The 13493-nt window shown below is 69.1% G+C and overlaps 1 protein-coding gene across 1 annotated transcript; it reads left to right on the forward strand.

The window, feature by feature from the left end:
• Positions 1 to 184: 184 nt before the first annotated feature.
• On the forward strand, positions 185 to 12181 carry MYO9B (myosin IXB). The gene is made up of 2 exons (XM_071213657.1): positions 185 to 275; positions 10509 to 12181. The coding sequence occupies exon 2, from the start codon at positions 10563 to 10565 to the stop codon at positions 11706 to 11708; it is 1146 nt and encodes a 381-aa protein (XP_071069758.1). The 5' UTR covers positions 185 to 275; positions 10509 to 10562; the 3' UTR covers positions 11709 to 12181.
• The last annotated feature ends 1312 nt before the right edge of the window (positions 12182 to 13493 follow it).

The following is a 13493-nucleotide window of genomic DNA, read 5'->3' on the forward strand; positions in this document are numbered from 1 at the left end:
GGGCCTCGGGCCGCGCGCAGGGCGGGCGTCCGCGCGCGCGCCTCCCCCCGCCCCCACGCCGCACTTGGGCTCGCCCGTAGGGTCGGGCCCGGCGCCAGGGGGCGGGGCCGCGGCGTGCCCCGCCCACCCGCGCGGCGCGCCGGCGCGTCGCCACGCCCCCGCCACGCCCCTCCGGAACCCGGAAGCGGGGGAGCGGGGAGAAGGGGGAGCGGCGGGCGGAGCGCGGCGGGCGGGGAGCGGGCCCGGGACCGGCGGCGCGCGGGGCCGAGGCCCAGGTGAGTGCCGGGCGCGCGCCGGGGCGCGGCCGCGGGCGCGCGGGGCCCGCGGAGGCCGAGGCCGGGGGCGCGGGGGCGAGCGTGGGGGGGCGCGGCAGGGGCCGGGGGCGTCGGGGGGCTGCGCGGCCGAGCCGCGATCGGGGCGGGGGGCGCCCGGATGGGGCTGGCCGGGGAGCGCGAGGGGGTTGGGGGAGCTGGGGGGCGCCTCTCCGGGGAGGACGGAGCTCGAGGGGGGCAGATGGGGGGGGGGGTCGCAGGAAACGGGGCTGGGAGGGGGAGCCAGGAGGCGGGGTCGAGAGGCCCGGGGTGGGGGCGAGGCGCTGGGGCAGCGGGAAGGGGTGCAACTCGCGGCCCGCGGGCGCCTGCCAGCGTTTGAACGGGCAGGAAGGAGGGGTGGGGGGGGCGTCTGCACCCATGGGTGCTCAGTAAAGTCCCGGCGCCTCTGGAGTGGCGGCGTGTTCCTGGGGAGCGGACTGCAAGCGGTGGCAGGCCCCCGGGCGAGGGCCGGGCTGTGCCTCTGGAGATGTGGGCGCAGCCCCCCCGCACCCCGCGGGGGTCCCCGACACATCTCGTGCACCCAGTTCCGGGGGAGCCCGAGCACCCTGGAGGCCCGTCTCCTGATCCTGGGAACTTGGGAGGGCCGAGCGCCTCTCCCTGAGAGGCCCGGGGTCCCCGCCTGCGCTGGCAGCCCGCGGTTTGGGGGGGGGGCCGGAACTGGGTTTGAGGGGGTGGGGTGCAGGCACGCGCGCGGCGGTGGCCACCTCAGCGTCCTCGCATCCTTGGACTTAAATGGGTAAAAACGACTTACAGGAAGCATGTCCCCCGGCTGTGAGCTCAGCCCCCGGGGGCCGATCGCGGGCTGGCCCTGCCTTGCCCGCTCCCCCCGGGCCTCCCCCCACCCTCCCCCTTTGTCCCCAGGAGGGGCGGCCGAGATGGGAGCTGGCAGGGACCTGGTGGCCCAGGGACCCCTCCCCCCCCAAGGATACCCGCCACGACCCTCCCCACATCCTTCAGCCCGTCTGCGCGTCCGGGCTCTCTTGAGGCATCCAGGGGCAGCGGGAGATGCCCCGGGCGCCCCAAAAGTTGTCTGGGCGTCTGACGAGCCCTGCGGGTTTGGAGTCATCGTCACAGGCTCCCTGCCCGGGGCCGGGCTCGCCAGACTTGGCAGGGGCCTGGCGCTCGCTGGCTGGTTTCGATCAGCCTCCCTGTCCCCTCTTTCCTGCCAGCAGGGCCCTGGGGCCTGGCTGGAGACCCCAGGCGGGACGTGAGCGTAAGAGGCCCACCGGCAGGTAACCCCCTCCTTTCCTTCCAGAACGTCCTGGCCCTCGCCTGCCCCAGGACACACCGTTGCTTGGCAGAGAGGCGGCCTGCCCTGGGCAGGGAACTGCGCCAGACACGACGGGCAGCCCCCCTTGGACAAATTTTCTGCCGGTCCCTTTGCCTGGAAAAATCAGTGGACCCGCCCGGAGCAGCGGGTCTCCGCGTCCAGATTCCTCAATGGCCCTCTTGTCCCTTCCACGCCCCTCGGGGATTCCCGATCGCGCCGCGCTTGCACTTTTACAGCTTTCATTCCGGACCCTGAGTTTTTCGCAACTTCTCCCAGATAGAAAATCGGGGCGCCCCATGTGCTTTCGCGCCTCGCACCTGTTCCCCCGGCTTCAGCCGCGTCCTTTCTTACAGCTGGATGTCGCGGGGCAGGACGCCCCCCCACCCCCACCCCAGCCGGTCCTTTCCAGAACCGCGAGGCGGGGAAGCGGCTGGGGGCTTGGGAATCCCCCCCTCTTGGGTTTGGCCGTGCCCGCCGTCCTTTCCCAGCCGAGCCGCGTGAACTCGCAGCTTCCCTTTCCCTGTCTCCCCGCAAAGGGCTCCACGAAGTGGGGGACACTCTGGGTGGGGGAAATAGTGACGTTCGGGGCGCGGAGACGCCAGGGGCAGCGATGCAGGTGGGGGCACGGTTGGGGGCAACCAGGGCAGGGAGAATCCCGGCCGGAGGCTCCCCCCGCCTTGTTTATCCCGCCGGGGAGAGGAACCTGCCAGCGCAGAGATCTTCCAAGCCCGGCCCGGCTTCCAGAACCTTCCGGGGCAGGTGCTTTTCGGCGCCCGGCTCTTGTACCAACAGCCAGCGGCGCGTTCGTGTCCCCAGCGTGGCGACGTGGAAACCGAGGCCACGGGGAGGTGGAGACTTCCGAGCCGGCCCCAGGGGCTTTCTAGAAGCGTGGGGGATCACGAGTGACCTGGACGGGGCGGGACAGAGGCGCCACGTGGGGTCCTCAACAGCGCGTCGTCCCCCGGGGAGCAGAACCGCGCCCCCACGCCCCGGCGAGCCCCCCGCCGCCGTTTGCCGCGCCAGCCACGTCCCGACGTGGACACAGCGCAGGCCGGCGAAGGAGTCCGGCGGCGGCCGGGGCGAGCGGGGGACGCCGCTGTCCTCGTCCCCTCGCACAGTGGCCGCCTTTGTCCGGCCCCGCTCCGCGGCCAGACCGACCTGGATTTTCTGGAGGCACCGTCCTTGTCCCCCGTCTTGGGATGAATTGTTGCCTTTCTTCCGAGATTAGAGGTGCATTCATCGGCTCCCCCAGCGCGGCCCCCGGAGGCCGGTCCCCGTCAACGGGGCTTTTGTGGCCCGGCTTATCTGGTCCCGTTTGCCCTCTCGGCTCGGGACGCCGACCTCACGTGCGCAGTGTTGCACCCGTGCACGGCCCTCGTGCCCCCATCCCCGTCTCGGCCGCCCTCCCCCCCCCCCCACTCCGGCCACCGACGCTCCGGCGTCCGAGCGCCCACCCCGGCTCCATACCGGGCGGCCAAGGGACAGAGGGCCCCCTCTGAGCGCCGCACCCCCGTTTTCGGCCAAGGGCCTCGGAGGCCGGGCGCGTTTCGAAAACACAGCCAAGGAGCCGGGGTCCGACTCACAGCCGGGGACGAGACGTCCGGAGGCCGAGCCGGGTGACGAATAGAGCAGTGACTCAGGGGCTGCTGCGGGGAGCACAGGGCCCCGCGTGACTCACCCCCCACTCGGGTCCAGCGCCGCCCGCCCTCCTCACGAGGCCAATCCCGAGAGGGACCGGGCGAGAGGGCCGGCGCACGCGCAGCCCCGGCGCCCCGTGCCCGCCGCCTCTTTATACCACGAAGGGGTCTCCAAACAGCGGTCGGACGCCCCAAAATTTGCTTCGCCTCCTGCCCTTAAAACACCTCCGGGGCGGGCAGCGGGCCACTCTGACCTTTCGTCTTTTTTTTCCCCCACTAACGCTGTCTGGTTGTGCTAAGACGCGCGTAACGCGGCATCTGCCATCTTAACCTTCCGTGAGCGGCACGTAGCTCTTCCACGGCCACCCACCCCGCATCTACTTCCAGAACATTCTCCGCCCCCCAGAGCGGGCCCTGTCCCCGCCAGCCATCTCTCCCGCTCGGCCGGGCCCCAGTGGCTGCGCATTGCCGTCCGGCTCTGGCCCGGCCGCTTTCCGTCGCGGCTTCTCTTGCGCGGGGCGCGTCCGTGTCACCCCACGTCGCGGCCCTTCGCCCCTTCTGCCCTGCGGGGTGACGTCCCGCCTTACGGCCGGGCCCCGACTGCGTGTCTTTTGACGCACGCCACTTTGACGTTGCAAGGGCCCTGCTGCAGAATTTTCCAGATCCCCCCGCCGGGGAGCTGGGCTCTGGCCCGACGGCGGAGAGAGAAGCTCGGGCCGGAGAGCCGGCCCCCCGCGGAATTTCAGGGCCGCCTGGAGGTGCCCGGGGCGCCGGCCACGCGGTATCCACGCGCGCAGGGGCCTGTTTCCACCATCCAGAGGCTACTGCCCGCACGGACCAGAGTGACCTCACGGATCCCCACGGCCACGGGGTGCCGAGCCCCAGAAACCTCCGGAAACCATTTGGCGAAAGACGTGCTGGCCATGGGCGGGGAGTGGGGCTGGCCCTCGGGGGTGGCGCGGGGATTGCCCCCGCGCAGGGAGGCCGAGCACGGAGCACGGCGGCGGCCAGACGTGCCCGGGCCGCGGCGCAAGGGGGACCCCTGGGCGCCCACTGGCGTCGCCCGGGAAGCCGCGGCAGCCACTCGGCGCCTCGTGTGCCGGGATGTCCCCGCGGGGAGGCGCACCCTCCTGGGAGCCTCCATTTCCCCGGGGGGGAGCCCCCGGCCTCCGCTTGCCAGTCTCGGGGCGACCTCGAGACGGTCCCCGGCCCCCTCGCCTGCGACCTGGGGGCGCCGAGGATGGGACAGCAAGGGCCAGGGTCGGAGCGGGTGCCTGGAGGCCGGGCAAGCCGTCCCCGTGCTCCCCCGGGCTTGCCCCCCGCTTCCAGCAGGAGAAGGGGACACAAGGGGCGGAGAACTTGGTGGACCCGGCGTGGGGGAGGCGCCCGGTCGGGGCCCTCGGTCACCCCTCAAGGCCACTTGCTTGTTGCCTATCGTCGCAAAATAACGAATGTGGGCCCGGTGTCCGCACCTTGGGGATACCCCAAGACCCCGGGGGGTCCCCGAAGTCGGCCAGCCTGGGATTCCCTCGTTTTCTCAAGGCCGGGTCTCTCCTCGGCGCGGCGGGCGCCGGGCTCTCCCCTGGCGTCCCCCCACCCAGTGCCCGTGGGGCCCCCCATGCCGTGATGACCGACAGAGCCCCCCGCCCCGGGGAGGGTTGGGGGCCAGTGGACGGGGGTCTCCCGGCAGGCGGAGTGTGGACTGGCCCACGCGGCTCGCTGGGGGGGCGAGCCAGAGGCCGGAAGGCCCTGGAGGGCCCACAGCGCCATCACGCCGTTTAGAGGGAGACGCCCCCCCCCCCCCCGTCGATGGCCCTCGGGGACAGGCTGGGAGCCGGGGACAGAGGCGAGCAGGCCCCGGGGGCCACGGCAGGGGCGCGGAGACCCCTCCCACGGGGGCCCCGGTGCTGTCGTCCCCTCCTCCCCCGGGAGCAGGGCCCGCCCCCCACGCCGGGGGCTCCTCCCGGGGTCCCCGCGGGCCGGCCGGGGCTGGACGTGCGGCGCCCCCCGCGCCTGGCCTCTCCCCCGCGCGGCCGGAAGCGCCGCCGGCCTCGAGAATGGCCCCTTGTTCCCCGAGCGCCGCGTGACGGGCGCGGGGCCGGGGCGGCGGGGGCGGCCGGCTTCCCCCCCCACGCTGGCCCCGAGGCCGGGGGGCGCAGGGCACGGCCAGGGCTTCCCTCGTCCGGACGCGCCGGCGCCCCCCGCCCTCGTCACGACAGCCCCCTGGCCCCCGGGAAGCGCCTGGACCCGGGCCCGGCGCCTCCTTCCCGCCCCCCCCTTGGCCGGCCCAGCAGGGCCCCCCCGGAACGGGGCCCGTCGCCGCCCCCAGGCCTGATGGGCGCGGCCGCGCTGCCCCGGGACCCCCACTTATAGCCCCCCAAGTCCCCAGCCGGGGAGAGCGCGTCCAGACGCAGCTAAGCCCGTCGCCGCCCCCGGGACCCCACTTACTCCCGGGACCCCCGAGTCCACAGCCGGGGAGAGCACACCTGCCCCCAGAACCCCACTTACACCCGGGACCCCCGAGTCCACAGCCGGGGAGAGTGCACCTGCCCCCGGGACCCCCACTTACACCCGGGACCCCCACAGCCGGGGAGAGCGCACCCAGGCGCAGCCGAGGTCGTGCCCCCTGCCCGCAACCCTCCGTGGCTGCCCGTGGCCCCGGCGCGCCCGGCCAGGCCCCCGTCCCCGTCGGCAGGGCCCCGCGGGCTCCGACCCCCCCGAGCTCCGCGCCCCCCACCCCCCGTCCGGACCTCCCTCCCCAGGCGCGCCCCGCTTCCCCGCCTCCGGCCCCCTCCTCTCACCGGGGCGCCCCACCCCGGCGCGAGCGCGCCTCAACCTCCCATCAGCAGGGCCCCCGTTTACAGATAAGGGCCCGCCCAGGGGGTCCGGCCCGGAGGGAGTTTTGGGGGCGGGGGGGGTGGAGCCACGCAGAGCGCCCCCTTTCACCCCGCAGACACCGCGTTCCCATCGGGCCCTGGGCCGGGGTCCCTCGAGCACCGGGGCCGCCCGGACACGCGCCCCAGCCCCGGAGAGCCCCGCACCCCACGGCCCCCATGGTCTCGAGCCGTCCCCCCCCCGCCTTAAGACAAAAAAAAACACACACACACACCCAAGGCTCCGAGGGACACGCCTGAGAAAAGGGAACCGCGCGAAATTACAAGGCGCTCCCCGCGCCGAGCCGCCCTGGCGGCCGCCTCCTGCTTTTAGCCCGGGGATGATTTCACCCGACAAACACGCGGCTGCAAATTATGGCCTTGTGTAAACGGAGCGGCCACGCGCGCGCTCCCCGCAGGCCCCGCCGGCCGTCCACGCACGCCCCGGGCCGCGGCCAGGCCTCGCGAGCCCCTGGCCGGCCCGTCCACCGCCCCCCCCCCCGCCGGGACCGCGCTCTCGGCCGCTTCCCCTTTTTCCGGCCCCTTCTCAGTGTCAAGAGGATGAGAAAAAGGCCCCGAAAAAACTGCAGAAAGTCTCCCGGGGTTTCCGCTTCAGGCCTTTTTCGTTTTTCATCATCCGGGTTTTTCTTTTTTTTTCCTAAGATCTGTTGATTTCCTTCTGCCCCCACTGCTGTTACTTTCTGCTCGTTGTGCGCTCCCTTGCGTCTGCTCGTTGGAAACCGAACCCGGGACCTCCCGTGTGGGAGGCAGGCACCCAGTTGAGCCACCTCTGCTTCCTGCTGGTTGTGTCTCATTGGGTCTCCTCGTTGCATCCGCTCGCTGCCCTGCTCTTTTCTTTAGGGATCCGAACCCGGGACCTCCCATGTGGTAGGCGGGCGCCCACCTGTTTGAGCCACATTTGCTTCCTCGGGTTTTTTAAGAGATTTTAAAAAACTGTGGTAAAACACACGTCACGTAACATTTACCGTTTGTGATACGCGTGTGCCAGCATCACCTCTTTGTCCCAGAACGTTTTCCTTGCCAGCCCGCGGTTTCCACTTCTCTGAGCCGTGGCCCCCTGGGCACCCACGGACCCCCGTTCCCCCTCCCCAGAGCCGCCGCATCTCCCATCTTCTAACAGTCGGCCCCCAAAATCAGCCTCCGGCCCGGCCGGCATGTTCCAGGCACCGTTGGGGACTGTCGTGGCACGGGGTTCCCATCCACACGTAACGAGGACGCCAAGCCAGGGGCAGGGCCGCGCGGAGACGGGGCGTAACGAGAACAGCGCGTTCGGCGGCCCTGGCAGGACCGAGCCGCCCCGAGACCGACGCCAGCGCCGGAAACACCCTCCAAAGCCACGACGACGACTAAATGGCGTGGCCGCGTGACAACGCGATGGAACACACGGTGTCCCACAAGGGACCCCTGGGTCAGCGGGGAGAAGAGGCGCCTCTTAAAAGCCGTTACCAGTCATCTCGTAACCGGTAACTCAGGTTCCCCCAGGCCGTTTTCCCTCTGTAACGGGCTGAGCAGGGTCCCCCCAGAGTCCGTGCCCCCCGGAACCTCAGAACGGGACCCCGCAGGAGTGAGTTGAGGATCCTGTGACAAAATCATCGAGAATATAGGGCAGAAAACCCAGTGACCGGGGCCCTCCTAAGAGGGAAGTTTGGACACGGCTACGCGGCGACGGACACAGAGGCTGGAGGGGCGCAGCCACGGGCCAGGGACCACAGGGGCTCCCGGCCACCGCCGGGAGCCGGGAGACCCTCCCACCAATCGCACTTCCAACGGACGAACTCTCACGTGAAGAGCAAATCCTCGAGGCGAGGGGCGCAAACAATGCGAAGGTTAGCGTCGATCGGATCCCGGGTAGACATCACGAAAGAGACAGCCTATAAGCCTGACTGTCCCAAAATGTGCTTTTGTCAAAAAGCAGCTTAGACAAAAACACACTGGAACGAATTTGCTTCCTCCAACGTGCCAGAGCAGAAGCATCCTTCCTATGTAAAGAGCGTTCTCAAAACAAGATGACAACTAGCTTGGGTTGGATAGGAAAAATAAATAGGCAGGTGACGCGCACAGCCAATAAAAACCCTTATGCTGCCCGGCAAACGGAGTTTTAGGAAAACACAGCCTCGTAGTCCAGGCACCGTCAGCGGCGAGCGACGTTTTGACGCCCACCTGACGGGCCGCGGGTTGAGGAAAACGATAACCCGCGGGGCCAGTGAAGACGCTGCGCGTCGGACATCCGAGCGCCCCGGGCAGGGCCATAAATTAGAAGCGGGTTTGGCGAGACGGTTCGGGGGTCTTCCCGGCGGGGATGTGGCACGGGGGAGGACGGGGCGCCGCCGCCCTCAGGGAGATGGCACCGCCAGGTTCTGCGCTGGGGGTCGCGCCGCGGCATCAGGGGCCGAGAGGCTCGGGGCTGGGGCCGGGGGGCCGGGGTGGGGTCCCTGCCGGGGCCCCCGATGGGGGAGGGTAAGGGCTGGGCTGGCGGGGGCTTGGGGGGCACGTGGGGGAGCAGAGAGGGGGGCGGCGTGCCGGATGGAGCCGCCTCTTGTTTGAAGGCCACGGGCACGTCACCCATTTGTCGTGGGGGGGTCCCCCCAAGTCTTTCCTAAGAGGGCCCCAGAAAGGGGGGGGGCTGCTCTAGAAAGGCCTGGCGGGCTCTGCGGGGGCCCGGGAGCATCCCTGGGCACCGATGGGTCAGCGCGGCGGGCACGGGGGGCACCCAGGATGGGCGGCTTTGCACCACGGAAACGGGTCCCGGAGCGGGCGGGGCGGAGGCAGCCCCCAGCCTCCCGGGGCCCCCCCCGTCCTCCGGGCCCCCCCCCCCCGTCCTCCGGGGCCTCGGGGGTCTTCTGGGGATGTGGCTCGGCCCGCATGGCCCCCCCCACCCCGCCTTCCCAGGGCGCTGCGGGGCCTGCCCCCCGCCCCCCCCACCCGGGCAAGGCCCTTCCGTCCGGCCGCGCCTTGAGCAAGCCTTACCTACTTCCTCCTGCCGCGGCGGGCACGGGCCCGGCCCCCCGCTCGCCAGCCCACCCGGGCGCCGCGGGGGCTGGCGGGAGGCGGGCGTGCCGTCCCACGCATGCGGGGCCCCCGTCGCGGCGGCGGGAGGAGGACGGCCCAGGGGGCGCTCGGGCCCCCCGGCGCAGCGCAGGTGTGTGCGGGCCATGGGTGTGCAGGCGTGGATCCACGTGCACGTGTGGGGGCGTGCGGCACGCACGTGCTGTGCTCCCACGAGGGGAGTGTGAGGATTCGCACACAAGCGCCCGCGAGTGGCTGTCCTGAGAGCACAAGCGCGTCTCCTGCATGCACGTGCATGTGTGCAAGTGATCGCACGTGAGCGCACCTGTACCCTGAGTGCACCTGAGCGTGTCTGTGTGAGTGCATGTGAGCGCGTGTCCTGAGGGCACGTCTGTCTCTACTGGGCGCACCTGAGCACGTGTGCTGAGCGCACCTGGGCGTGTGCTGAGTGCACCTGAGCGCGTGTCCTGAGCATACCTGAGCATGTGTCCTGAGCACACCTGAGCGTGTCTGCTGAGCACACCTGAGCATGTCTGCTGAGTGTACCTGAGCGCATGTGCTGAGTGCACCTGAGTGCGTGCTGAGCGCACCTGAGCGTGTCTGCTGAGTGTACCTGAGCGTGTCTGCTGAGCGCACCTGAGAGTGTGTCCTGAGTGCACCCGAGCATGCCTATCGAGCGCACCTGAGCGCATCCTGAGCATACCTGAGCGTGTGTCCTGGGCGCACCTGAGCGTGTCTGCCGAGCACACCTGAGCATGTCTGCTGAGTGTACCTGAGCGCATGTGCTGAGTGCACCTGACCGCGTGTGCTGAGTGCACCTGAAGGCGTGCTGAGCACACCTGAGCGTGTCTGCTGAGCGCACCTGAGAGTGTGTCCTGAGTGCACCCGAGCGTGCCTATCGAGCGCACCTGAGCGCATCCTGAGCATACCTGAGCGTGTGTCCTGGGCGCACCTGAGCGTGTCTGCCGAGCACATCTGAGCATGTCTGCTGAGTGTACCTGAGCGCATGTGCTGAGTGCACCTGACCGCGTGTGCTGAGTGCACCTGAGCGCGTGCTGAGCGCACCTGAGCGTGTCTGCTGAGCGCACCTGAGAGTGTGTCCTGAGTGCACCCGAGCGTGCCTATCGAGCGCACCTGAGCGCATCCTGAGCATACCTGAGCGTGTGTCCTGGGCGCACCTGAGCATGTCTGCCGAGCACATCTGAGCATGTCTGCTGAGTGTACCTGAGTGCATGTGCTGAGTGCACCTGACCACGTGTGCTGAGTGCACCTGAGCGCGTGCTGAGCACACCTGAGCATGTCTGCTGAGCGCACCTGAGAGTGTGTCCTGAGCGCATCCTGAGCACACCTTGCCCCCCGCCCCCCGCAGGTGCAGCAGGCGACGCCGGCCCGGGAGGCATGCGGAGGCGCGGCCGGGCGCAGCATGAGTCTGCAGGAGGCGGGCGCGGGCCCGCGCGGGGCGCCCTACGTCCTGCACGTCTACCCGCCGCCGGCCAGTAGCGGCGACAGCCCGGGCCCGTGCCGCGTGGCCGCCGCCAAGGACACGAGCGCGGCCGACGTCGTCCGCGACGCCGTGGCCCGCCTGCGGCTGGACGCCAGCCGGCCCTACGCGCTGGTGGAGGTGAAGGAGGCGGGCGGCGAGGAGTGGGTGCTCGAGGCGGGCGATGCGCCCGTGCACCGCGCGCTGCTGTGGCCGCGCCGCGCGCAGGACGCGCACCCGCGCGAGGACGGCTACCACTTCGTGCTGCAGGAGCGCGGGGCGGACGGCGCGCCCCGGGGCCAGCCCGCGCCCCCCGGGGCCCCCCGGCGCCTGGCGGAGCGCGGCTTCCTGCCCTGGCAGCAGGCCGACTTCGACGACCTGTGCCAGCTGCCGGCGCTGACCGAGGAGAACCTCCTGGAGAACCTGAAGCGGCGCTTCCTGCAGCGCAAGATCTACACGTACGCGGGCAGCATCCTGCTGGCGGTCAACCCCTTCCGCTTCCTGCCCATCTACAACCCCAAGTACGTCAAGCTCTACGAGAACCAGGCGCTCGGGCGCCTCGAGCCGCACATCTTCGCCGTGGCCGACGCCGCCTACCACGCCATGCTGCGCGCGCGCCGCAACCAGTGCGTGGTCATCTCGGGCGAGAGCGGCTCGGGCAAGACGCAGAGCACCAACTTCCTCATCCACTGCCTGACGGCGCTCAGCCGGAAGGGCCACGCCAGCGGCGTCGAGCGCACCATCCTGGGCGCGGGCCCCGTGCTGGAGGTGAGTGCCGGGGCGGGCGCCGGGGCGCCGGGGCGGGGGACCTCCGCGCGGCGTCGGCGGGCGCGCGGGGCCACCCGAGGCCGGCACTCGGTTTCTCCCTCGCTGTCCCCGGCCGTCTCCGCGACTCAGTTTCCCTCCTCTGTCCCCCCGGCTCTCTCCGTGACTCAGTTTCTCCCCCTTCCATCCCCTGGCTCTCTCTCTGACTCAGTTTCTTCCCTTCCATCCCTTGGCCGTCTCCATGACTCGGTTTCCCTCCTCTGTCCCCCCGGCTCTCTCCGTGACTCAGTTTCTCCCCCTTCCATCCCTTGGCCAGCTCCGTGACTCGGTTTCCCCCCTCCATCTCTGACTCAGTTTCTCCCCCTTCCATCCCTTGGCTGTCTCCGTGACTCGGTTTCCCCCCTCCATCTCTGACTCAGTTTCTCCCCCTTCCATCCCTTGGCCGTCTCCGTGACTCGGTTTCCCCCCTCCATCTCTGACTCAGTTTCTCCCCCTTCCATCCCTTGGCCGTCTCCGTGACTTGGTTTCCCTCCTCTGTCCCCCTGGCTCTCTCCATGACTCAGTTTCTCCCCCTTCCATCCCTTGGCCGTCTCCATGACTCGGTTTCCCCCCTCCATCACCGTGACTCAGTTTCTCCCCTTCCATCCCCTGGCTGTCTCCGTGACTCGGTTTCCCTCCTCTGTCCCCCCGGCTCTCTCCATGACTCAGTTTCTCTCCCTTCCATCCCTTGGCCGTCTCCGTGACTTGGTTTCCCCCCTCCGTCTCCATGACTCAGTTTCTTCCCCTTCCATCCCCTGGCTCTCTCTCAGTTTCTTCTCTTCCATCCCTTGGCCATCCGTGACTCGGTTTCCCCCCTCCATCTCTGTGGCTCAGTTTCTCCCCTTCCATCTCTTGGCTGTCGCTGTGACTTGGTTTCCCTCCTCTGTCCCCCCGGCTCTCTCCGTGACTCAGTTTCTCCCCCTTCCATCCCTTGGCTGTCTCCGTGACTCAGTTTCCCCCCTCCATCTCCGTGACTCAGTTTCTTCCCCTTCCATCCCCCGGCCGTCTCCATGACTCGGTTTCCTTCTCTGTCCCCGGGCTCTCTCCGTGACTCAGTTTCTCCCCCTTCCATCCCCTGGCTCTCTCTCTGACTCAGTTTCTTCTCTTCTATCCCTTGGCCATCTGTGACTCGGTTTCCCCCTTCCATCTCTGACTCAGTTTCTCCCCCTTCCATCCCTTGGCCGTCTCCGTGACTCAGTTTCCCCCCTCTGTCTCCATGACTCAGTTTCTTCCCCTTCCATCCCCCAGCCGTCTCCATGACTCGGTTTCCTTCTCTGTCCCCTGGCTCTCTCCGTGACTCAGTTTCTCCCCCTTCCATCCCCTGGCTCTCTCTCTGACTCAGTTTCTTCTCTTCCATCCCTTGGCCATCCGTGACTCGGTTTCCCCCCTCCATCTCTGTGGCTCAGTTTCTCCCCTTCCATCCCTTGGCTGTCTCCGTGACTCGGTTTCCCTCCTCTGTCCCCTGACTCTCTCCGTGACTCAGTTCTCCCCCTTCCATCCCTTGATTCTCTCTGTGACTCAGTTTCTCCCCCTTCCATCCCTTTGGCCGTCTCCGTGACTCGGTTTCCCCCCTCCATCACCGTGACTCAGTTTCTTCCCTTCCATCCCCTGGCCGTCTCCGTGGCTCGGTTTCCCTCCTCTGTCCCCCCGGCTCTCTCCGTGACTCAGTTTCTTCCCTTCCATCCCTTGGCCGTCTCTGTGACTCAGTTTCCCCCCTCCGTCTCCATCACTCAGTTTCTTCCCCTTCCATCCCCCGGCCGTCTCCATGACTCGGTTTCCTTCTCTGTCCCCTGGCTCTCTCTGTGACTCAGTTCTCCCCCTTCCATCCCTTGGTTCTCTCTGTGACTCAGTTTCTCCCCTTTCCATCCCTTTGGCCGTCTCCGTGACTCGGTTTCCCCCCTCCATCACCGTGACTCAGTTTCTCCCCTTCCATCCCCTGGCTGTCTCCGTGACTCGGTTTCCCTCCTCTGTCCCCCCGGCTCTCTCCGTGACTCAGTTTCTCCCCCTTCCATCCCTTGGCCGTCTCCGTGACTCAGTTTCCCCCCTCCGTCTCCATGACTCAGTTTCTTC

Source organism: Dasypus novemcinctus, unplaced genomic scaffold (genome assembly GCF_030445035.2).
Source record: "Dasypus novemcinctus isolate mDasNov1 unplaced genomic scaffold, mDasNov1.1.hap2 scaffold_432, whole genome shotgun sequence".
Lineage (NCBI taxonomy): Eukaryota > Metazoa > Chordata > Mammalia > Cingulata > Dasypodidae > Dasypus > Dasypus novemcinctus.

Excerpts from the sequence above, each read along its gene's own strand:
- MYO9B (XM_071213657.1), top strand. The coding sequence starts at position 10,563 with ATGAGTCTGCAGGAGGCGGGCGCGGGCCCGCGCGGGGCGCCCTACGTC.